We start from the raw sequence: 22,927 nt of genomic DNA on the forward strand, positions 1-22,927 counted from the left end.
GGACGTTTGAGAAGTGTACGTAATCGGACGACGACATGATGGACACTGTTTCGTGTACCTTTCTGCACTACATTAGCGATGGCGTTGGGTTATCAATAAGGCTGAATTAAGCATGGCATGGCGGTTTGGTATGGTATGGCATAAAAGAGGTCAAGGATTGCGCTATGATAACTAGTCATTATAGAGGATCTGGGGTATTCATCCGTCCTTGTTCTTGTATTCGTCCATGTTTCGAGGTCAAAGCTTCTCCTTTGGCCCAACCAGCTCCTCCACCTTGGCGAACTGATAGTAAAAGTCCAGACTCTGGGGGTTGGCGAGGGTCCCGCTTGCTTTGATGGTCTGGCCGGAGACGATCTGCTTGACGGGAAGCTCGACCTTTTTGAGATTGATGGTGGTCTGTCATGTGTCAGTGCCGGGATCTCGCGGAGGAAAAAAGGATGAAAGGGAGAAGCCTACCGGGATTTCTGGCGTCTCAAAGATGTACTTGGGCACATGCCTCTTGCTCAGGTCGTCTGAAATCTTCTTCCTCAACTCATTTACCAACTCCCTTGTGAACTTGTGGCCCGGCTTCATCAACAGGAAAAGCATGACGCTCTCATCGGCATCTTGCTTCCTCCTCTGCCCCACGCAGAGGGAGTCCTGGATCTTGTCGGCAAACCACCTCTCGACAACGCCGTAGATTTCTGCTGAGCCGAATCTGACACCGGAGGGGTTGAGCACACCGTCTGCTCTGCCGAGGAAGGAGATGTTTCCTGTGACGGGGTGGATGACGCAGAAATCACCATGGGCCCAAACCCCGGGGAAGCGGTTGAAGTAGGAGCTGTGGTACTTTGACCCCGGGCTGGCAACCGGGAGCTTGTCGCCCCAGAAGGCGCAAGGAATGTTGGGGAAGGGTTTGACGGCGACGAGCTCGCCAGGCGTGCCGTGGGGGACTTCAACTCCTGGTTCTCCGTCTGGAAGAAGGGAGTCGTAAATTGCAACGTGAACGCCCAGAGATGGCCCCTGCGTTCCTCCAACGTAGACGGGCGTCAGTGGGTTCATGATGCCAAAGCACCCAGCAATGTCAGTGCCGCCAGAGATGTTCCCCAACTGGACATGCTTGGGAAAGCCAACATCATAGAACCACTCAAACAGCTGATCCGACAAGACCATCCCGGTGCACGACACCGTCTCCAACGAACTCAGATCCGCCATCTCCCTCGGTGAGATGCCGGCCTTGGCCAACTCAAACATCCACCTCGGGGAAATGCCCAGCTTTGTCGCCTTGTGCTTCGCAGCCAGTTCCACCAAGATCTTCGCATCCGGCTGGAAAGGCGACCCATCATAGAATATCGCCTTCCCCCCAAACAACAACGACCCAACATTCGCCAGATACATGATCCACCCCGTCGTGGTATACTGCAACGTAACACTGTCCGGCCCAATCTGCTCGTGCAGCCTCCCCTCCTTGAAATAATTAATCAATATCCCCCCAACCGAGTGCACAATCGCCTTTGGCGTCCCCGTCGTCCCGCTGCTATAGCAAACCAACAACGGCTCACAAAACCCAACCCTCACAAACCCCGGCGGTGTCGGATTCCTCCCCGCCGCACCAACAAACTCATCCAGCGTCATCGCCCTCGGAACCTTCCTCACATCCCTCGCCTCCTCAAACCTCCTGATGGCCACCACCCCCTTGAAATTCTTGCAGTTACCCAACCCAGCCACAACCTCCCCCATCTTCCCCCGCAAGTCCACCACCCTGCCATTGTACAAAGCAGCATCATCCATAAACACCCAAACCGGATCAACCTGCTCCGCCCTCTGCAGTATCCCCTTCACCCCCATATCCGTCGAACTACTACTAAACACCGCGCCCACCCACGTGGTAGCCAGATAAACAAGCAGCGTCTCGATAGAATTAGCCCCCACAATAACGACCCTATCCCCCTTCTTCACCCCCCGTTTCAGCATCGCGGCCGCCAACCTCCCCGCTTCTTTCCTAACTTCCCCGTACGTCACCTCCCTTGTCTCTGATCCCCCCTCCCTGACCTCCACAACAGCGACTTTGTCGTCTTCTTTGTGTTTGGTTGATCGCTGCCCGTTTCTGGGGTCACGGGAGAAGAGCATGTTCTCTGCGAAATTGAGGCCGACACCTTCAAACCAGACGGGGACTTGGTCGATTGTGGCTGTTTCGTCCACCACGGTGGTGTACGACCCCGAGTAGAGGTAGTCTGAGGCCTCGAAAACCGCAGACCAGAAGAGGGACCGTTGGGAGAGGGAGAACTGGTGGAGGTCGGAGAAGGACGACAGGGAGAGGTTGTGTTGGCGGTTGAGGGAGCGCATGAAGCGGTGCATGAGGGTTGTTTCCGGGGCGGGGTGCTCCCAAAGCTTGCGGGGGATGGGGTGTGGTGTGGTCATTGTGAAGGATGAGTGTTGCTGTGTGTGAGTTGTGAAAGTGATGCTGAGACTGAGACTGGTACTGGTGGTGTAAGTGATATATACTGTCTCAAAGATTGCGGTGAGAAAAGGAAGCCACCAAGTGTTGACAGGATCGACGGGCGACACCGGACCTCCGCGGTGCAGGTCCACGGCTCACGACTTATAAGAACACGGACCGAGGCAGACGCACAGTAGCACGATGCGGGGTTGGCGGGAAACCAATGCCGCGCGTGTCCCAACAGCTCGGGTGCGCCGTTCCGTCTCGGCTCGGCTGCCGGCCCAAATCGTACATCCATCTTTATCTTTTGTTTATTTCTGTACCATAAAAAAACACCAATACACACCCAAACCCCAAAACTCACTTCCTAAATATATACTCATCAAACATCAACACATTACATTACTTTTGCCCACTCCCCACTCCCCATTCCCAACCCTAACCCCTAACCCCTAGTCCCTTCCCTTGCCCTTGCCCTTTCCATGTCTCTTTCCGGCACCCTCAGTCACGTTTCTCCCATGTGCCAACCCCAAGCAGTTGGCAATCTTGTAAAACACATCAATGTTGCTGTAAGTGCCGCCAAATGTCTCCTGGCACGGACCCCGAGCGTACACAGGCACGTCAGTGAGCGAGTGCACGCCCTGGCTCTCGCTGGTCGGAAGGGTGCCGTTGACGACAAAGCCATTGGGCCTATCCTTGTCGTTCACATAAGCCTCGCCACCTCTCGAAGTGGTGGGAGCACGAGGAGTGGCACCGATTCCGAAATCTTCACGACGATCCGGAGCGGCACCAACGCCAGCAGCGAGGACGTAGCGGGGGTCCCTGTTGAGAAGTGCCGTTAGTCATATTGCTAACCCAGACAGACAAATATTGATACATACCAGTTCATGGGGAAGTTGGCACCAGTGCCATAGCTAACACCAGGCTTGGGCTCCGTGTACTGCGACAAGCCAGAGTTCTGGTAAACTCCAATGGCATTCCTCTTGCTGCGTTCGTCCTCCTGGGCCTCGGCATACTTGGTGTCCGAGCTGCCAAAGACATCTGTTCTTGTTGTCAGCACTTGTCATCAGCTTGAGCCCATTGAGAGGAGCATACCGAAACCATGACCGTGGTCGGCAGACACAACGATCAGAGTATCATCCAAGATCCTCAACTTCTTGAGCTTCTCGATAGTGGCGCGAATGGTATCATCCAGCTCCAAAAGATCACCCAGGGCACGGTCATAGTCCAGCGCGTGCATCTGCTTGTCAATGCTAGCCGCCTCCGACATGAGGAAGAAGCCCTCCTTGCCGCCACGGTTGTGCAGGATATCAACAGCCTTGAGCGTCATCTCCTTCAGACCGGGCAGGTCCTTCGCAGGCTTGGCGGCGCCAGTGGGGTCGTTGTTGATCTCAAGGTTCTCGGGGAAGATGTGCCTATCGATCCAGACCGGAAGGTTGTTCTTGCAGAAGATGCCCAGAGCCTTCTTGTCATTGGGGGCAGACAAGAGGGAAGTCTTGTTCAAGCTGACGCTGTAGCCCTTCTTGGCAAACTCGGCATAGTAGTCCTTGCCCTGGTAAGACCCTGGGCCAGCAATGAACTGGTCGGCACCGCCACCAAAGTAGGCATCGGGGCCGTCGGTCTTGGTCCACGAGTAGTTCTGCACGCCGTTGAGGGTCTGGTCGATGAGGACGCCATACTGGGAGCGGAGACGGGAGTGGCCTGAGAGGGCAATCGGCGTGGCGTCGGCAATGAAGGCAGTCGAGACGGCGCCCCATGCGGAGCCCCAGATGCGGAACAACATCTCGACGATGGTCTCGACCTTGGGGTCATCTTGAGGATCGGGGGAGGTGTCGGCATAGACACTGAAAGCCACAGTAAGCATCAAAGCATCAACGGGTTCAAGACAAAACTTACCCGAGGGCATTGACAGTGCTCTTGTGACCGGTGTACAAGGCCGAGGCGGAGTTTGCCGAATCAGTGATGAAGGTGTCGATCGAGTGTGTCTACTAGGCATTAGTATCGCTGTATCCTCGCCGACTGGCGCCATGTCATGAACGTACCATTTGGTGTCCCAGAACCGGGAAATCGTCGAGCGAGAGCAAGGTCTGATACTTGCCGTTGACCGTCTTGTGTGCAAGCAGGCGGGCGGCCGTAATCATGTTGGTCGTCATGCCGTCGCCAATGAAGAAGATGACGTTCTTGGCCTTCTTCTTGGTAGCCAAAGGACGAACAGTCCATTCCGCCGTAGTCTTCTTGCCCGAAAAGTAGTTGAGCGTCACCGTGTAGGTTCCAGGCTCGTACAGCGCCACACGACGGTACGCCTTGGAAGCGACATTGACCACAGAGGGGGTCTTTGCGTCCTCTGCGAACAGGTCCTCGAACCAGGAGAAAGTCCACTTCTCAAGCGAGGGCTCAGAGCGGATCTTGAAGAAGTCGGCGATGCTTCGCGGACGTCCACCATCTTTCGAGATGGTCGCCGTGAACTTCTCGTCGGGGACACCATTGTTGAATGCCTCGGATCCGTTCTTGGGGGCGTGAACCTCGAAACGAATGTCGAACTCCTGGCCAGGCAAGAAATCTTGCTGGTCTGGCGGGATCACGCAGCCCAGCGAAGGGCAGGTGCCGAATCTGCGGTAGGTCTGGGCCGAAGCAACAGAAGCCGTGGCTGCCAGCCAAACGGCGGCGAGGTCCAGTCTTGGGAGCATTGTGAGGGTGCCTTGTCCGGGTGGCTGTTGACTTGAGCTGAAGCTACCTCACGCGAGCTCTCAATGTCGTTGATGTCGGGGTGGCAGCAAGCTTATATATACCCCGACCTTGATTTCTGCAGTGGGACGCTGATCGACATGCAATCACATTGCACCGACGACGGCAGCATGTGAGGGGGGCCGTCTTCCTGCTGCTTCCCTTTCCACACTGGCGGATCCGGACTCCTCCCTGGGTAAGATGGGGCATCAAAAAAGGAATACAAGGGCATCGTGAACATCATGGCGAGTCGTTTCCAACACGTGGCGTGGGTCGCGTAAGTGGTGGTCCTCACCCCATGTCCAAAGAAAACAATAAAATGCCACGGCTCGGAGATGCTTCCAGTGCCGTGATAACTGTCCCGCCCTCGCGCGGGGTGTGTATGTCGAAACCATGTGCGTCATGTCGAGCTCTGCGTGGGCGGTCTTTCGATGTAACTTGATGCCAAGATTTCGATGTTCCACCGCCAACGTGGTTGCGATTCGAGCTCTGATTGGCGACGACTTATACCAATAACCATCCATGCCAGGAACATGGCCAACCCACCCACCGTAGGCCGTACTCCGTTACATTCTCCTCCTCGTTGCGCTTGGCTCTGTTGTGCGTGTTGAGGACCTTCTCGATACGGGGAGAGTGTCGCACGTGGTGAATCGAAAAGAATGCCCAAAAGTCCATGCCCTTCAATTTTTTGCCGCTTTTTCTTTTTCTTCAATTTTTTTTTTCTTTTGGCTCTCTGCCTTTTTTCTTTTCAACTTTTTTTTGGGTGAGAAACAGGCCTTTCTGGTCCCTCTTGCTGACCACGACAAAATGCAAACTCTCCATGATCTGCCTGTCTCAAGAGTCACAGAACAGATCACCGTCACCCCCCGAGACTTTTGAGCTCTAGTTAGCACATCCCTGTGATGAGATGAGCGTGTACAATTTGGCCTTGAACTTTCGCGCTTCTTCCACATCGAACGACACCACGTTGCTGGGGTCACGCCTCAAAAAGGATGAATGCAACACCATGCCAACCGAGTGAAGACTGGTTAGGGCATAGATATATCCCAGTCCTCCCATCCCATTCCCTAGACTTTCCAAGGTATCGCTTCTCACCCCCCCACCCACGATCAGTTCCTGTCCGATCCTTGCCGTCTCGATAAGTACTTGCTTCAGAGCCTTGGTATTGTTGCTCGCATTTCCACAGCCACCGCTGGTAAGAACGGCCATCCCCTGTGTCTTTAACCACTCCAGGTCGTCCACCCACATCTCATCCCTGGAAGTTGAAATCACCAGATCGAAGGCTCGATGGAAGACACACTTGAAATCATCCCCTGCCAAATGCTTCAACTCCGCAGTTCTCACCCTGTCGACCACCAGCATCTGTGGGACCGAGCAAGATTGTCTCAGAACGCCAAACACAAACCCATCTCCCCGCTCTCTGCTCATGTGCTTCGACTCTTTGAACTTGCGTATATCAGACTTCATCTGCTCGAACTCGGCATCTGAATAAACAAAGTCGGGCCCGAGCTTGGGTGCTCCGCAAGGTCGAATCATAATTCTGACAGGCACATCTTGGAGTCCGGCATGGTCAAGTGAGGCGTTGAGATGCTCGAGTTCCCAGGTGGATGGCGTAAGGCCATTTTGCTCTACATCAACTGTAGTCAATGCACAAAGTTCCCTGCCAAAGATACAGACGTCGGATGACTACTTACCATAGGATCCAGTTCTGTTCAATTCCAGCCTTGTTTTGCCATTGAGCTTTTCTCCGACAGCCTTCACAGCAGCAACCCCATCACGGGGCCCAAAAATGGCAACTTCGATTCCGCTCATCTTGGTTTTGGAGAGCTGGGAAGTTGCTTTGATGGTCAAGAAGGTGTGAGATCCGGATAGGCCTGGGTTCGAAAGCGGTTGATGTTTGGGAGAAGAATTTGGGCGAGGGGAATCGATTTTGAAGTTCCGTTGGTTCAACCAAAGTCCGGACCCTTCCATACCCGAACTTTAATTCCTCACCGGACTAAGAGTGCACCTTCCTCCCCGACAAGAGAGGATACGACATCCGTTATCAGAAGCCACCCGACGCCAGGCAGCACCACCGGGGAGTGAGGGGTAAAAGTGTGGGGAAATACACACATGATGCATTGCAATCAAATCGTGCAACACCTGACCCAAGAAACACAAACAACAAACAGAATGCCAAGCGAGTGCCCCTGAGCCCCTGAATCCTTTGTCAATTGAGTCTTTGGCACCCCGGCAAACACTTGGTCCACATTGCTCCCTCCTTCGTTTTTGAAAACCAACATCTTGAATGGGCTTTCCTCTCAAACAGATTATCCATCTTCAAGCTGCCTTCCACTCTTCATAACCACCAGGAAACTTTGTCCACCAGCGTGCGCATATCACGAACAAAGCTATGCATCTCACAAAGACCAGAAATACTACCCTAAGATATGCCTAGTGGCAGTTGGAGGAGTGTACTTAAGCCAGACGGTAACTTTTTAAACCGCTTCCCCGCTACCTCTTTAATGTTGCTCGAGAACCTCCCCATCATCCCCCCTGCGTTTAAACTCAAGAAGCAAAAAGTATGTCCCCGGAATCATTCGATTTTCGCCAGCACCGAAGGGTTTGGCCAGTTGTGGAAGAGACTGATGAATGGTGGGCTATTTGGACGAGGCCCACTCACCTTCAAACTTCTTGCGGGCGAGTTCGCCGCCTGCCACCTGGGTTTCAAAAAAATCTCAGCCAAAGAAATAAAAAATCCAAGACGAGATATTTATAGAAAAAAAAAATAATGAAAAAAAAGGGAAAAAAAATAAAAAGAAAAAAAATAAAAAGACAGGCTCACTTTCAGGAAATACCTCACCAGCCTCCCGTCTGGGTCGATGGTTCGGATCCGGCTATGTTTGAGCAGATGTCCGCGAGGCATGAGCCGGTGTCCTGCCATGACTTTTGCCATGCCGAATTCTGCCATGTCGATCTTCTGTCACGGTTGGTGGTTGAAGTACTGAGTGAGAGCAACGAGACCTACCTAGCCACCTCAGGTACCTCCCTAGTTATACTCACAGAGCTGACAGCTTCTTAGCGGAAGCTTGGTGCACTTTTGAAACACACGCCATTCTAGTGACTAGTTACTCGCTGTCGGATGTAGAAAATGTATGAAAGATATGTTGGCTCCCAAGTTATCGATGGGTCATACGAGCTACGCAGTGGCAAATAGGTATGCACCCTCGTGCCTGACGCATGTGGAAAATATCCTACAAGGGGGGACAACAGGAGATGGAATTGAAAAAAATAAAATCGAATTGATCAATTGGGAAAAATAGAAGGTAAAGGGGAAAAAATACCATCAAAAAGCTCACCGAGCAGCCCACATTGGGGGTGCCCAACTACGAAAACCTGTAAAGGTTTTACTTCGCCAAAGGCTCGAACGGACACTCCTTGGTACTCTTTAGTCCTTACCCAAATCGGTGCCGCGACTCCCAATACTGCTATGCCATTTGGCAGGAGCTGAGTTGGGAGTGTCACTCGATGATCGAAAGGGCGCGGGAGTTGGTATATAGACCGTGGGAGCAGGGAGCAAGTGCTCTCGGACGACAACCAACACCGAAAGAGCGTTGCTCTTGACACAGGGCCCTGATGTTATCCAGACCTAGCAGTTAAGAAGTATTAGAGTGCCTAAGCTGGGTCTGTCAATCAGGTAGGTAGCCATCAGTTTCGCTCCATGTGCAAGTCAGTCTTGAAATTCCCGTCGACATCTTTCCCCTTCGTCTCGATTGCGTGGCAGACATGACAGCTTCTCCGCGGTGTAAACAATAAAAACGACACTTCCGAAGAATATTTATCTATACCTGCCATTAACTTTGCTGGGAAATGTCCGGTGATGCTCCGTAGGCTCATCACGAGTTGACGGATCTCGCCCATCCCGCATGTTACCTAAGTAGCCAAGCAAGCAGAGAACAAACTAATCAAAGAGAGAAATTAGTGACACTGAACAGATTTCCTCTCTTTTCTCACATCTTCAACATCCCAACCGACAGCATTTGTCGTCCACCCCGCCACCTAATCCCGAGTGAAAAGGGTTAGGGTTGCACACCCAACTCATCCCTAAGCCAAGCACGCCAGGGATCATCCCCTAACAACTCCCAAGTCTCCACCAACACAGAAAAGCGAGAAAAAAAGTTCAAAAAGAACTCTTCCTTGTTGGAAGGACGCAAAAGTTTGGACGATCCGCCCAGGGGTCGAACCTGGAACCTCCTGATTACTTGATCTTTTGGAATCGTAGTCAGACGCGCTGCCATTACGCCAGCGGACCTTGTTTTTTTGTTGGAGACTCTGCCTAGAGGTTGAGTTTATGATGCCGACATGGTGGCAACAATATATGGTCAAATACTCCCACAATCCAATGCCAAATCTATGTAATGATCTTACTCCTTATCTTTATACAGCTGCAGATAACTTGCTTTGAGCCTATCAAGAATGTCAGCAATAAGCTCGCGAGGTACCAACAAGAGCACTCACCTCATATGCAAATGCTCATCAGCAGTCAACACCTTCCTCTCGGCATACGGATTCCCCTGCTTCGCCTGCGCATCCCCCTCATGATTCCTAACCCTCTCACTCGGCACAGGCTCCAACAGCGTCGTCCCCACAGGATGGCAGAAAAACGCAATCGAGTACCTCGGCTCAGTATCCGTCTCACCAGCCACAGACGTCTTGCCCGGACCAGGAAACACCACCCTGTGAACTGTGCTCCTGAGCAGCCCATTAGTCCAGTAAGAAAGCAAATCCCCGATGTTCAACAGGATAGGAGGGGAAGGATCATTCTCAGTCCCCGGTGGCACCACAGGAACAGGAGCCCACGTCTTCCCGTCTTGGGTCAGAATCTCCAGACCAGCCTGTCCCTTGAGGCGGAAGAGAAGGGTCATGGAACCGTAGTCAGAATGAGCCCCTGCGCGAACATCCTCCTCACGATTTGCGTCAGGGGTATCGGTGTGGGGCGGATAGTAGAGGAACCGGAGGATGGTTCCCGAAGCGCCCCTTTCGCGGACGTGAGCGTTCTTAAAGAAGTCAGGAGGTGTGACCTGGAGACCGATGCCGAGGAGGGTGTTGATCTTGAGGCAGAGGTTGTAGCAGAGCTCACGGAAATCGTTGATCTGGCTTTCGTGAGGGGCTATGGTGGGTGGCATGGGTTGGTCGGCTTTGCCGTTGATGAACTCGCCAAAGTTGAAAGCCCTGGACCCACTGTGAGTGATGAAAGCTACGATATATTGGGAGGATACTCACTCTTTGAAGTCACCGACCTGTTGCCTGTCAGTAGGAGGACGGTACATATCATCATGCGACACTTACACGCTGGGTTGATGGATCCAATGTCTCATACTGCATAGCAGACCAGCCGCGGTTGTTCTTCTGAATAGTACATGCCTGCTTCTCTTCAAGTGGTGCTTTGAAGATCTTCCTGCCCTATGATGGTATGGTTAGATAAGCTTCAGACTCAGCTGTAAAGAAGATGGTACCATATCAAATGCGCCATGTACAGCATCGGCAGGAATATCTTTCCCTGTGTTCTTGATGTATATGAAGCCATGTTCAATGGCAGCCTCCACGAGCTCCTTGGCCACCTGCTCCTGATTCTCCCCCGAGAGGTCAATGACGGGAATCTTTGCAACTTTGTTAGCCATTGAAGCCGTCGTATACCGATCCTGATATGTTTGTCGAATGTGTCGTGTGTTCCCAGAGACAAATGATTGTTGAGTTGGTTGTTGAGTCAGAAAAGGAGCCGCAGATCGGTCCTGACAGCCGCCGAATGGTCCAACACTAAGTTGCACTGATGATAAGGCAGCGAAGGATGTCAAATAGTTGGACTGGATCGTGTGTCACGATGGAAGCCGGCACGATTCGTAGAGTCAGAAAGTTAATGGATAGTACATAGTCTTGAATTACGTAAACAATATTGCGAGAGCTCAGTTATCCCTCGGCATCAAAGATAGATGATAACCGCCCTCTATCCATGAATGAGATCACATCTCCCGGCCGAATGCGGCCACTGTCGGGGTTGGAGTCTATTTGCAGGAAACGGGATTCAGAGACCCAGTTAGTGCAACGATATCAGGCTATCGCGTCGGGTGGTAGACGGTCCCGCCAGCTGATTCATGTAAGCAGTAGAAAGCTATTAAAGTGGGTCCGGCAGCACCACGTCACCCGCGAGTTTGGATCGCCAAAACGATAGAGGGCGACCTGGAAGCTTGGGGACGCGATGCCTTCGGGGGTGCTGCGTGCTGTGGCAGGCCAAGCTGCGGCAGGCTTCTGCGCCTCTTGTCTCCTGCTCCAAAATCCCATCATCACAAAATTCCTCATCTCCAAGGCTAAATTGATTTACTCCCCCGAGAATTCGCGCCCATCACCACTTGTTTTTCCCAATTTCCTCACATCCGAAGCAACTATCGTCATTTTGGCCTGCAGCCCCAGCCGAGCATTTTGATTGTCGTATTGGTCGCGCAGCAATTCCCACCCGCCCGGCGCTCGAGCCGTGACTTCACCTTCGAGTCTCTCTCCCTTTCCCTTTCTTCACCTGCGCCCCCGTCGCACCCACAAACCCACCCGCGAATCATTTCTCATCCCAACGCCCGCAGCCACAGTTGGTTGATTCCGCCAAACCTTTGTCGTCGCAGCCATGGCTGCGTCACCCAGCTCCGCCGTCGCCATGTCTGAGGTCGATGCCAGTTCACCACCACCCCAACATCACCATCACATCGAAAAGTCCTTCATGACGGTGGTCACCGACGACGACGGCGACACCAAGATGGCGACGGCTACCCCAGAACCAACCGAGACGCAGCCTCGGGGCAAGAAGCGCGCCCGTGATGATGGCCAAAATGGCAACTCTATCATCGGCAAAGTCAGGCATTTGAAGAAGAACGATGGAGAGCCGCTCTGGCGCGAAGATATCCAATACGACTTTCTCAAGGCCGTCTTCGACAACGAAGATAAGGTCTTCACCAACAGCTACGAACCACAACGTCTGGGCAAGCAATGCTTTGCCGACCTCTACATCGACACGATGGCCAGGAGTAGCAAGACGAGCAAGGTCCTTCGAGACAAGCTGCTTAGTGATCGCGCTGCCGCCAAGGGCATGGCCATGGTCTGCCTCCTGGTCAACATTGGTCGTATGAACACGACCCTTAATTGTACGTTACCGACATTGCTCTGGCGCTTGAATCGTTGCTGACCATCCTCCTTGTCACAGTTTTCCCCGAGATGCGAGCCCAGCTCCGAACATACCACGCCATTCCGTCCCTCCAAGCACAAGCAGATTCCAACGCATACAAGCAGCTCCAGGATGCGCCCAGGTTGAAGTCCATCTTGAAGGGCGGTATGGAGGACCGGACAGAGCCCAACTCTCTTGATGCCGTCAAGGCCGTCAACGTGCCGAGAACCAACCCGGTCAACTTGCTGTTCCTGATCTGCAGCAACGCTACTAAGGTTGCTGAGCTGCACTTCCCGCCCGGCGGCGAGTTCCACGATCTCATCATGAAGAAGCAGTTCACCAGTGAGAGCCGCGCGAGGGCCTTTTTGTGGATCATGTGGTTCTACCTGGAGTCCGACTTCACCGAGGAAGGATGCGAAGAGAACCCGTTCGGTGCCGGTGTGGACTACGGTGTTGATGTCGCCAATCAAGGAGTTCCACAGCTGGTGCTCATGTCGGAAGAGGAAATGGCACTCGAAAACGTCGATACAGAAGAGGAGAAGAGGTTCGGCCGAGAGAAGCAGGAGATGCGGCGGAAGATCATCGAGGCCGACCAACAGTTCATGGCAGAAAGCCAGACCAAACGAGGAGGTCGTGCTCGCGCCCTGGCTGGAGAGGAAGTTGGTCCGAGCACCGGCATCTTACCACGGATTCGCCCTTCTAAGCACGAGAGCGATCATGATAGTGTCAGGTCGACTCCGCCGCGTGCTTTGCTCGGCAGGCCATCCGTTGGCGCCAGCACTGGACGACGTGGTCCCCACTCACTGAAATATGTGGTCGATGGCTCGTCGCCTGGGGGCCCTCAGCTGGAAGGAATCGTTGCTCGGAAACCTCGACCACCGACTGCTCACCAGATAGCTGTTGAGCGCAATAGAAATCAGCGTGTGGAGTACATCTTGGATCGTCGTCTCCGGAAATCCTATCACCAGGCACGAAAGATTCGCCGTGTTGACGGGGCGATTATCCACGCTCTTCAGAGACTGGAGCAGCTGGACGATGAAGACCCATGGGAGGACAGCGAGGATGAAGACACGGTCAAGATCCACAAGGCGGCCATTGAAAACGCCGGGGTCAATGTTGATACTCACCACTTCCGGGAGAGGGGTTACGGCGGGCTGTGTCAGCTCAAGAATGAGACAGATGACTTTGGCGAGCAGTTCCACGCGTACACTGCTACCCTTCGACGCGTCTCCCGACGGCTCACCCGCTGGGAGAATAGCGATGATCCAAACCTGGGGGTTATCGCGCCGATCAAGCGGCCAAAGGCGACGAATGGAACAGTCAATGGTGATGGTTCCGATGGGGAAGGTGACCAGTCACCTTCCAAGGAACTGATCGACCCCGCCGAGACTGAGGACGAGGCGGAGATGATGTCGGGACGTCAGACCAAGACTGTGCGCCGTCCAAAGGCCAACGGGCTCAACAGGGGTGACACTAATGGTGACACGCCCATGGAGGAGGCCGACGACCTGGATGATGTGGATAGGGGGTTGCTTGGTCTGGGTGATGAGGATGAGGGTGATGGTCAGGGGGATGATGATCTGGATGATGTTGAGAAGACGCTTCTTGGGTTGGATGGGGATTCGGACTCGGAGTAGAAATCTGACTGTTTTTACCTTGGGTCGAAACCTGGGGGTTTTGTCGTTTTTTGCAAAAGTAATCAAAGAGGATAGACGGAGAAAAATGGGTGGATAAACAGACTACCACACACCCAATGCCTCCTCCATTTCTCATGAACTGAGGAAAAGGGGGGTTGTGTATTACATTTCCTGGGGAGGGGAACTTTTTCACTAGGCTTTGTTCGTCGGGATCAAAAAAGAATAAAACGGAGTTTTGGTAAGGGGATTTGCAAGGCGTTTGGGAGGGGTAGGTAAAGGAGGGCAGTTACCCCTCGAAGGCTGGGCTGGAGAGGGCGCGGATGAGCCATGTTGCCCATCGACACCCCTTTGAAGGACACTAGGATGGGGAAATCGGGTTCTTGCTTTCAGGTGTATACCACCTTTCCTTCATATTCAGCTAGCCAGCGAGAAGAAGAATTACTGTCGTGATAGTTGATTAGTGTGGCAGAAACAACGTGCATTTTTGCTGTAACCTATCTTTTCAATGTTTATTCAGTGATTCCACTACCTGTACCGCAACCTAACGAACAACTACTTCGACATTACAATCAACTCATCCCTCATTCCCTCCCATTCCCACCCCCAGCCGCCGCAGGCCCAGGAGCACCAACCAACCACCCAACCCCACTAACCAACGTCCCCATCGCCGCATTCTTCAACTGATCCCTCTTCCTCGCCCTCTGTTGTCCACCCTCCCCGTCATGACTTCCACCAGTAGGACTCACCACCTCCCCTCCCCCCGACCTAGCACTATCCATACTGCCCCTCTCGCTCCCATTCTTATCCCTCCCCCCAGCCAAACCCCCCACAACCCCCCTCCCCAACCCCCCCAGCGCCCCCCCAGCAGCCCTCTGCAGCCCACTCAGCGCGCTCAAATTCCTCGGCGCCGTCAATCCCGTCGCCCTCGCCAAATCAAACAAACTCATCGGCGCCTCCTCCTCCTTACTATCCCGTCCCCTACTGCTCCCACCAACCCGTGCTTGTTTTACCTTGTTCGTACTGTTAAACCCCCCCGGCATGTTTGTGCCCGAGACACTATCCCCCCTCCAATCCCACTCCTCCTCCCTCTCCTCCTCCTGCCTAACCTTCACCTCCAGCTCCTCCTCCGCCCGTCGATAAACATTCAAAATCTCCTGCAGCGTCGCCCCCGGCGCGATCCTCAACGCAACGCTCAAACACTCAATCCTCTGCTCCAAGTGCCTAATCTCTTCGTTCGCGCTCCCGGTCCCAAAATGCGTCGGCTTGGTCGTCCTCGCCGTGCGCCGGTACTTCCCCGCCTGCAGCGCCACTCGCCACGAGTAATCATCTTTTTGTTGGCCGGTAGCAGGAGAATCGAGACGGGTGACGACAAAAGAGTAGGCTGTCTCGAAATCTTCTTCTGTTAAAGCCGCGTCGATGCACATGGCTGTGATGCGTTGAGACACCTGTTCTGGCGGGTGCGGGAGAGAGGATAGATGAGAGGAAGAAGGAGATTGTTTAACCAGCCCGGCTTGGACCATCCGGTTGCCCAGGTCGACAAAGTCCTGGAGCCGGGTGTATGATTTGGGGTTTTGCTCGAGGATTTTGCCAATGATGGAGATCGGATCCGAGTGCACCCGCAGGACAATAGGGGTGAAGGGTTCGCCTTGTTTGAGGACTAGACGGTATTCACTTAGGGCGTGGGTGGCTTGGAGGAGGGCCTCGACTTTCTGGGCGAGGGGGTGGGATTTGGGGAGGGTGGAGGGGAAGGCTTTGATTCTGAGGGAGGACTATTAGTATGGAGAAAGTGAGAGGAGTTGAGAATGCGTTGGCTTACATCTCATCACACTTCTTGAGCCCACCGCGAGTGCGGTTGGGATTGGAAGCGTTGTCGTAGGCTGTCATGGCGGTGGCGTAGACCGTGTCTTGCAGCACCTTCTCGTCCAGGGGCCTGTCAGGGGCGTCTTCGTACAACGACCGCGCCAAGGAGTAGCCTTTCGGCAGTTAGTAAAGAGAGAACAGAACCTAGAAGAAACAACCTACGTGTGTTGAAAAGCAACGCCTTGAGAATCTCAACCTCCAAAAACTCTTTTTTCAACTTGCTGAACACCCCCTTAGGAGTGGCCTCAAGAGACACCTCCTCAGCACCCCAATCCCGAAGCCAGAGAATCTCATTTCTCGCCCCCAACCAATATTTATCGTCTGTCTTTGGGCCGTTGTGGTTGAGATGATGAATCAACTTGCTGGCCTGTTCTTTCTGGTCACGTTCGTCTTGTAACAAGGCGAGCTCTCCGGCTCTTCTAATGGTGCAAGCTTGGCCGGCATGGGTGAGAAGATGAGCACTGAGAATCAGTGCCTCCAAGAAAGCGACAGCAGAGTTGTCGGGCGCCGTCAAAATATTCGATGAAGCCAACAGATCATTCCGCATAAACGTCGCGGTTTTGGTGGAGATGATGTTCTCAGATATTTGCTCGGCAAGGGGCGGCAGGAGTGCGACAGCTGAGGGAAAAGGGGGCAGCGGATCTAAACCACGGAGGTTCGCAACCTGAGCCACGATACTATATGCCCCCTCAATCGCCTCAGATGACGCTTCCGGAAGCACATAGGCCGATGCCAATGCTGCTTGCGCATAGGTTCGCTGCACACGGTCTTGCTGTTGCTCTGTCAACTCCAGCTTCCCCCAGCCGGCCAGGTCAGCATCTCCTGGACCACCCCACTGTTGAATAGCATTGACGGCCACCCTCCAGTTCTTTGACGCTTGCGTGGTGAGCCAGCGAAGAACCTCGTCGTATCCGGCACAAATCCCGTCGTCTTCCTCGCCGTTGGGAGAAACGATACTACGTCTCCTGGTCTTCCACTTCTTTTCGTCCACAAGCCATGGACCGATTAGACCCCGCAAGTCTCGTCCTACTACGGGCAAGTCCTCTTCCCTGGCTCCGGTCCGAGACAGTAACAGATTGACGGCAACACGATCTGGGAGTTCCTGAAAAGCAGACAAGGTGTATTGAATTGGATCCTCTGGGTGGTATTCGCAGTTTCGTCGTAAAAGCGGCAAGATTGTCGAGATCAAAAGGGTCCGCACGTATGCCGACTGATCCATGAACGGCAGCAACAAGGTCGGGAGCTCCGCGAGCAAGCCAGCCTCCTCGTCCACCTTGTATGACCTCCGGACAAGGAAGGAGGTGATAGGGTCATCCCCAACCTCTTTTGGTGTATCCTTGAAAGTCAAGGGCAGTAGTCGAAGCTTGCGCACCCGCTTTGTCGCATCTCCCTCGGCTAGCGTCTCTACAGATGAAGCATCGACGTCATGGTTGGTGTTTTCTGAAAGGGTTCCCTTTTCGATCTTCTCGAGAAATCCGACGTATTCGTTTGATTGTAAGGTTTCGGGGAGGTATGTCAGGAGAATACGCAACACCAGGTCTTTGCGCAAGACAGTGTCATGGCGGGCAGCAAGGACAGCCAAGCTATCGATATCGGCCTGAACAGCAAAGTGCACGGCAAGGAGGACCAGCTTTGCCGGTGATAGTGAGAGGGTCATTATTTTCGAGGCTCCTGTATCCGAGATCCGTACTATCGACCTAGAGAATGAATGGAACGGTGCAAAATCGCATGTCGAATCACGTCGGATATGGCTTCACATGGCAACTTGTCAGTCAACGACAAGGACACGGAGCTGAGAGCTTCCACAAACAGCAGTTGGGGATCATGAACACATTCGCTCTTGGCATCTTTCCCCAAGAAAGCGGCAGGGATAGGGGTCAGCCAGCCAATCGAAGGCCGGGCATTTCGCCCGCAGTCCGTCATTGTGGGTCATCCCTGCTGTGGCTTGACCTGCAAAAGTGTGGCTGCCGCTCTCCCGTGCGTGTCTCTGTTGCTGGCCAAGCTCCAAGTGGGAACATCACATTGACTTTGGACGCCGACGACATTCGCGACCTCCCCTCAACTTCCCCTCCTGCCACACCACAAACAGGGAAATTCATAGCCCATCATGGCGTCCGGATACGGCGTGAACGGCGGTGGGTAGCCTGGACACGTCCCAATGGCCTCAATTGGCCCTCACCTAGCAACATATAAACTAACAATGCCCTCGCAGGCCCGTCTCGGTGCTTCCCCTTTTGGCAGGAGCTGCTCTCGTGCTACGTTGTCAACACCACCGAATTCGATGACTCTGGAAAGGCCAAGTGCGCCGGGCACATGGAGGACTACTACGAGTGCTTGCACCACAGAAAGGAGGTTAGCGACTGCCCCGAGCGCCGGCGCAAACATCATAGGGAACCTCTCGCTGATCGAGATTGTGATACAGGCTGCCAGAGTCAAGGCCCTGCAGGCTGCTTACAGAGCTGCCGAGGCCAAGAAGCTGAAAGAGAATCCTCCGAATGCTACGCAAATAAGGAATCTGGGGCTGCTAGACAAGGAGGACGACACAAAGAAGGTGCTTGGATCGAGCTAGACGGGGCCGATGAGAGAATAGACGTTTTCGATGTGCATATACAATTACTGGCGGTGGTTTGCAACCCTGCAATGGTGAGAAACGAAGCTGATACATTCATGTCAGCCGAGCTCTGGAAAATGGTGACTTGTTCGTTGATAATGGGTTGGGTTTGGTTTGTGCTGCGGTAGGCCAAGTGAAGCATATCTTCTGAACCACTGAGAGAGCTTTGCAGGGCTCGGATGTAAACAAATACCGGGAGCAACTCAGCAGAGCCCAGGAGCCAGAACCTGAAGGGCAGACGCCTGTGTCTCCGCAAACCATGCTCCGAGTGGAAACTTCACCTGCGTGCCTTCCGTCTTGTCTGGTCTGGCAGTGAGTGCATTCACTTCTCTCAGGTTTGGCCCTTCCTTTCCAGCGACTTTCCTTCTTCTCGACCAGGCTGTCGACCATTTTGGTTCCTGCTTGCATCTTGTTTGCGCATCCGGGAAGCCTTCAGGCCCACAGAGTCGCCTTTTCTTTCGACATTTCATTTCCTCCAGTCACTCGTTGATTTCCTTCAAGATGCCTAGCCTCCGAGGCATCGAGATTTCCATCTCTACGAGCCCAGACGATGAACGAATCCCCGAGTACCCGCATCCAGAAGGTTCGAGATGTCCAGCTCGTAGCTTCTCTCAGACTGTTCCCGACGATATCCCCAAGAGCTTGGCCACGACCTTTCACCCAACCCCGGCTCAGTACCACAAGTATGGGCCGTCAGTGTCTGTCTACATTCCATCTGTTTCTGGTGAGATTTTCGACCGAAGATGGTGCAGAGGCATCCGCTAATTCGGTCCAGGAACTCGTTTCTCAATCAACTATGCCGTCAATGCTCCGCCGCCTTCCCCTTGCAAGTTTGTTTTCTTTCGACTCTACATGAACGCCAGGCCCATTTCCGCCTGGGGGATTGAACCAGCTGTCAAGGATAATGGAAGGGTAGTCAAGTCCCTCTGGGCGCCAACATCTCGATACATGGACCAAGTCGGGATCGAAAGCCGCAACTTCGTCTTCTTGCCAGGCCAGGAGCACAAATCTGTGGCAGAGGATGGCGGTTTGATTGAGATACAAGCCTTTCGCGCTAAAGCACGGCGGGCTAGAGCTCCAAAGCTGGAAGAATATCGACTCCAAGACAACTATGGCATAGCGTAAGTGTCTTTGACCGCGAGTTGTCAACTCTGTCCTCTAACTTCAATGCTAGGGCTCCCAGTGTTGGTCTTGTTGAACAACCTCAAGACATGTGTTACTACACCTTCATATTGATGGATCCCAAGGAGTCACCCTTTGCCTCGTTCCGTTTTCACTACCGCACCTGGAGTAACCTCGAGCAGCTGAACTTGATCCCCACAAAGGAGCTCGACTTTCTCCGAAACATCTCGCCAAACACAAAGCGTGATAGCGGCCCAAGTATCGACTCCACCGAGAACGGTTCATCGGAAGAGGTCCGGTCTCCTTTGGAGAATTCGGATGAGGCAGTCTTTGACGACAGCGAAGAGGTGGAACAAGAAAACGTCTTGCGTCGCAAACCCTCGGTCTACGTGCTCAACACGCCACCCGAGCGGTTCCAGGTTTCCACATCCAAGGCTGTGCTGCCCCAGCCGAGCAAAGCACTTAGGGATTGCTACCGTGAGTCGTATCTCCAGCGTCCTCTGCCAGAACTCCCCATTCACCAGCCTTCTGGCAGACCTTCACGACGATCCTCGGCTGCATCTGCCGTCTCTGCAGTGTCGGGAGCTCCCTCGATAACGCCTTCGCTTTGCCAACATATCGACGATGACTCTTTTAGTTTGGATAACACCGAGTTTGGCGTTGCAGCGGTAGCGAAGAGGGTTAGGTCGCCCGAGTCTGTGAGGCAGCTTGTCACCCCTGAGGCGGATGAGAATATTGATGTTGGCAACGAAGAGGAGTATTCAATTTCTAATTATGAAATGTCGCCTCTTTCGACGAATGGATCGATCACCGAGTCGAGGTTGTCTCCTGGGGGGTATTACCCGATGACAGGAAGCAAGTTTGATAATGGACTGGCGAGTTTTTCGCCACCGCATCGACACCAAGCTGCTTACCCGCTCAGGCAGTATACCAGGCCGCCGTCGATGTCGTTTTTCCATCCTCAGCAAGAGAATCATCATCAGAATATTGATCAGTTGATCACTCAGCAGGAGACGCTGACGTTGACGGAGGCGCAGTGGATGAGCCGCAGTCCTTCTCCTCCACAGACGACGCAAGGAGGAGATGATGGGAGACGACGTGTTTGGAGCCCGAAGGCGGCGGAGAGGGTTGGGAGTAGGGAGGGCCTTTTTTCTGGGTTGAAGAAGAAGAAGTTTAGTGCTTCACCTAGGAAGCTTGCGCAGATGGTTAGGAGGAGGGAGGTCTCTGTTGGTAATAAGGGGGAGACGGGGAGTGAAGGGAGTGGGGAGAGGGTTGGGAACTGGATTTGATGTGGGTGTGAGCAGATGCTGCTTGGGGAACAGAAGTTTTCTTTTTTTTTTTTTTTTTTTAGGGAACAGGTCTTTTTGGGATGGTGTTTGGAATGTTGTGTTATATTATACCCTGATGTACAGCTAGTTTACTGTTTGGTTTTCATGAAGGAAGATATGATATGTTACGTTGGGTGTCTTAAAGTACATATAAGGGGCTGCTGATACTTTGCATGAGAGGAGTAATTTCCTAGATTATTACCACCATTTCTCGCACAGGACCCTGCTCTTGTCTATGCCTAGACCTTGTGGGGAGGGAGAGGTCAGGCCGTCGACAAATTGGTCGGTCATGGAGGGTACACCGCATATGTAGACTGCCACGTCGTCTTTGTGCTCCCCGATGGCGTTTGAGACGTCGGAGAGGGATATCCTTCTCTTTTCGAAAGGGATGGATAAATGTTTGGTTGTTATTTCGTTTGTTGAGATGTTGTTTGTGTTATTGGGGCCACCAGTGGTGGTGAGGAAGAGCTTGATGTTGCCTTTCAGGGGGTCGTTTTGGTTGGAGAATAGATTGATGATTCGGTCGAGGAAGAGGGCTTGGGAGGTGTCGCCTGATTGGATTTTGCTGTTGGGGTCTTTGAGAGAGTAGAGGAGGGTGATTTCGGGTTGGGGGCGGGTGGTGGAGATGTGGGAGAGGATGCTGATTAGGGGGTTTATGCCAACTCCTCCTGCCACCAACACCAACTTTTTGAAGCCCGGGGGTGTGCTACTAGAGCTGGGAGAGGATAATAACGGCTGTTGTTCGGAGGGACGTGAGAATATTTGGGGCGGGTAGGTGAAGGAACCGCCTATGCGGATGCGGACGGGGGTGTGTAAGAGGGTGGAGGGGTCCTGCCAGAGGTAGGCTGCTGGGGGGTTGAGGGGGGATTGCTGGATTGCTAGTTCCATGTGGGGGTGGGATGGGGGTGAGGTAATGGTGAAGCCGCCGGGTTTTTGGCAGGAGGGGAAGGGGGGGTAGTAGAGGTCTACCCATTGGCCGGGGAGGAAGCTGATGGGGGGTTGGGAGGGTTGGGAGGGCGTGAGGTGGAAGAGGCGGATTGTGGGGGTTATGGGGGTTATGGTGGTTATGAGGAGTTCGTGGAGGGACTGGAGGGATGTTAGTAGAGCTGGGGATGAAGGAGGACAGGGGAAGAGGTACGTTATCGCGGGGTTCGTGAGCGGTGCGGTCGATGTGGGTTGTTTTGTCGGTGGGGATCATGGTGGAGGTTTTGGTGGGGGTTTGAAGGATTTGGAGCCAAATTTGAGAAATCTTGGGAGAGATATGGAGAGTAATGATTAAGGCAAAGAACTGCGTTTTATAATCATCAAGTTCATAGATCAAGTGGTCAAAATGAGGCTGTTTACATACGCATTCTTGTGAGGTTGGATCCGGGGTTAAGAGTGAGCATGAGGAGCTGGTTGACCCCACCAAGTTGGTCAGTTTGAGCAAGTACTCTTATTGCATGTAGTATTTCACAATACCTACACTCTGGTTTTTCACCTAGGTATATCTTGACAAAGTCTAGAAAGATGTTTTGTGACCCTTTCTAACCTATATCTACAGAATCTGCAAAATAATATGCTGTGCTTGTGCCAGGTGTTGGTAACACATGTGAATGTGGTGAACTTGTTCAAGTTCCACATGCAGAAATGCCAAGGTGGGTTGGGTGTGGGCCTGGTCAGTGCGGTTGAGGCCACAGGGATCATGGCCTATCTAGCGGGAAAGCTGCCGGCAGGCAAGACAAACAGGTTCCCGTGACATCCAAAGTAAAGACAACAGCTGCTGCACGCAACAAACCAGCAGTTGGTTTTCCATCTTTTCGTGCCTAAGGAACCTATGAGCTTTTGGATCGTGTCCACCGCAAGAACAGTCTCAAGCTCTCCAAGCTGGAGCAATCAAGGTATGCCTGATCTTGCGCGCGCACATGGTAGAGGGCCCCACTAACCTAGAACCCTACCGGTCACATTTTCTGTACAGGAACGCGCAAGATCCACCAGAGCACTCTTCACCTGCTCCGAGAAACTCGCACGAAACTGGAACCAGGACAGCGACCCTGCTGA

The 22,927-nt window shown here is 53.2% G+C and overlaps 10 protein-coding genes and 1 non-coding gene across 11 annotated transcripts; 5 read left to right on the plus strand and 6 right to left on the minus strand.

The window, feature by feature from the left end:
* Positions 1-191: 191 nt before the first annotated feature.
* Positions 192-2,400, minus strand: QC762_208630 (uncharacterized protein; the record flags this gene model as incomplete). Its single annotated transcript, XM_062887771.1, has 2 exons — positions 192-396; positions 457-2,400. 2 exons carry the CDS (start codon positions 2,398-2,400, stop codon positions 238-240), a joined length of 2,103 nt encoding a protein of 700 aa, XP_062745925.1. The 3' UTR covers positions 192-237.
* A 471-nt stretch (positions 2,401-2,871) lies between these two features.
* On the minus strand, positions 2,872-5,106 carry QC762_208640 (uncharacterized protein; the record flags this gene model as incomplete). The annotated part of the gene is made up of 5 exons (XM_062887772.1): positions 2,872-3,241; positions 3,301-3,460; positions 3,515-4,263; positions 4,316-4,404; positions 4,462-5,106. The coding sequence occupies 5 exons, from the start codon at positions 5,104-5,106 to the stop codon at positions 2,872-2,874; spliced, it is 2,013 nt and encodes a 670-aa protein (XP_062745926.1).
* Positions 5,107-6,025: 919 nt separating this feature from the next.
* QC762_208650 (uncharacterized protein) lies at positions 6,026-7,279 on the minus strand (the record flags this gene model as incomplete). The annotated part of the gene is made up of 2 exons (XM_062887773.1): positions 6,838-7,279; positions 6,026-6,771 (listed from the first exon to the last, which is right to left on the minus strand). Exons 1-2 carry the CDS (start codon positions 7,112-7,114, stop codon positions 6,026-6,028), a joined length of 1,023 nt encoding a protein of 340 aa, XP_062745927.1. The 5' UTR covers positions 7,115-7,279.
* Positions 7,280-8,940: 1,661 nt separating this feature from the next.
* QC762_208660 (uncharacterized protein) lies at positions 8,941-11,170 on the minus strand. Its single transcript, XM_062887774.1, has 5 exons — positions 10,639-11,170; positions 10,472-10,585; positions 10,406-10,422; positions 9,641-10,363; positions 8,941-9,589 (listed from the first exon to the last, which is right to left on the minus strand). The coding sequence occupies exons 1-5, from the start codon at positions 10,801-10,803 to the stop codon at positions 9,547-9,549; spliced, it is 1,062 nt and encodes a 353-aa protein (XP_062745928.1). The 5' UTR covers positions 10,804-11,170; the 3' UTR covers positions 8,941-9,546.
* On the plus strand, positions 9,346-9,434 carry QC762_0040900. The gene has a single exon. It is a non-coding gene; the product is annotated as a tRNA-Arg (tRNA).
* A 185-nt stretch (positions 11,171-11,355) lies between the features above and the next one.
* QC762_208670 (uncharacterized protein) lies at positions 11,356-14,460 on the plus strand. The gene is made up of 2 exons (XM_062887775.1): positions 11,356-12,309; positions 12,369-14,460. Exons 1-2 carry the CDS (start codon positions 11,796-11,798, stop codon positions 13,964-13,966), a joined length of 2,112 nt encoding a protein of 703 aa, XP_062745929.1. The 5' UTR covers positions 11,356-11,795; the 3' UTR covers positions 13,967-14,460.
* Positions 14,461-14,547: 87 nt separating this feature from the next.
* Positions 14,548-17,873, minus strand: QC762_208680 (uncharacterized protein; the record flags this gene model as incomplete). The annotated part of the gene is made up of 3 exons (XM_062887776.1): positions 15,989-17,873; positions 15,783-15,939; positions 14,548-15,724 (listed from the first exon to the last, which is right to left on the minus strand). Exons 1-3 carry the CDS (start codon positions 17,481-17,483, stop codon positions 14,548-14,550), a joined length of 2,829 nt encoding a protein of 942 aa, XP_062745930.1. The 5' UTR covers positions 17,484-17,873.
* On the plus strand, positions 17,216-18,395 carry QC762_208690 (uncharacterized protein; the record flags this gene model as incomplete). The annotated part of the gene is made up of 3 exons (XM_062887777.1): positions 17,216-17,961; positions 18,039-18,178; positions 18,249-18,395. Exons 1-3 carry the CDS (start codon positions 17,934-17,936, stop codon positions 18,393-18,395), a joined length of 315 nt encoding a protein of 104 aa, XP_062745931.1. The 5' UTR covers positions 17,216-17,933.
* Positions 18,396-18,938: 543 nt separating this feature from the next.
* On the plus strand, positions 18,939-20,848 carry QC762_208710 (uncharacterized protein; the record flags this gene model as incomplete). The annotated part of the gene is made up of 3 exons (XM_062887778.1): positions 18,939-19,161; positions 19,213-19,558; positions 19,612-20,848. 3 exons carry the CDS (start codon positions 18,939-18,941, stop codon positions 20,846-20,848), a joined length of 1,806 nt encoding a protein of 601 aa, XP_062745932.1.
* A 172-nt stretch (positions 20,849-21,020) lies between these two features.
* On the minus strand, positions 21,021-22,456 carry QC762_208715 (uncharacterized protein). Its single transcript, XM_062887779.1, has 3 exons — positions 22,353-22,456; positions 22,026-22,281; positions 21,021-21,973 (listed from the first exon to the last, which is right to left on the minus strand). Exons 2-3 carry the CDS (start codon positions 22,083-22,085, stop codon positions 21,086-21,088), a joined length of 948 nt encoding a protein of 315 aa, XP_062745933.1. The 5' UTR covers positions 22,086-22,281; positions 22,353-22,456; the 3' UTR covers positions 21,021-21,085.
* Positions 22,457-22,621: 165 nt separating this feature from the next.
* Positions 22,622-22,927, plus strand: QC762_0040960 (uncharacterized protein; the record flags this gene model as incomplete). Its single annotated transcript, XM_062883361.1, has 2 exons — positions 22,622-22,767; positions 22,845-22,927. Exons 1-2 carry the CDS (start codon positions 22,704-22,706, stop codon positions 22,925-22,927), a joined length of 147 nt encoding a protein of 48 aa, XP_062745934.1. The 5' UTR covers positions 22,622-22,703.

This window comes from Podospora pseudocomata (genome assembly GCF_035222375.1).
Source record: "Podospora pseudocomata strain CBS 415.72m chromosome 2 map unlocalized CBS415.72m_2.2, whole genome shotgun sequence".
In the NCBI taxonomy this organism is placed as follows: domain Eukaryota; kingdom Fungi; phylum Ascomycota; class Sordariomycetes; order Sordariales; family Podosporaceae; genus Podospora; species Podospora pseudocomata.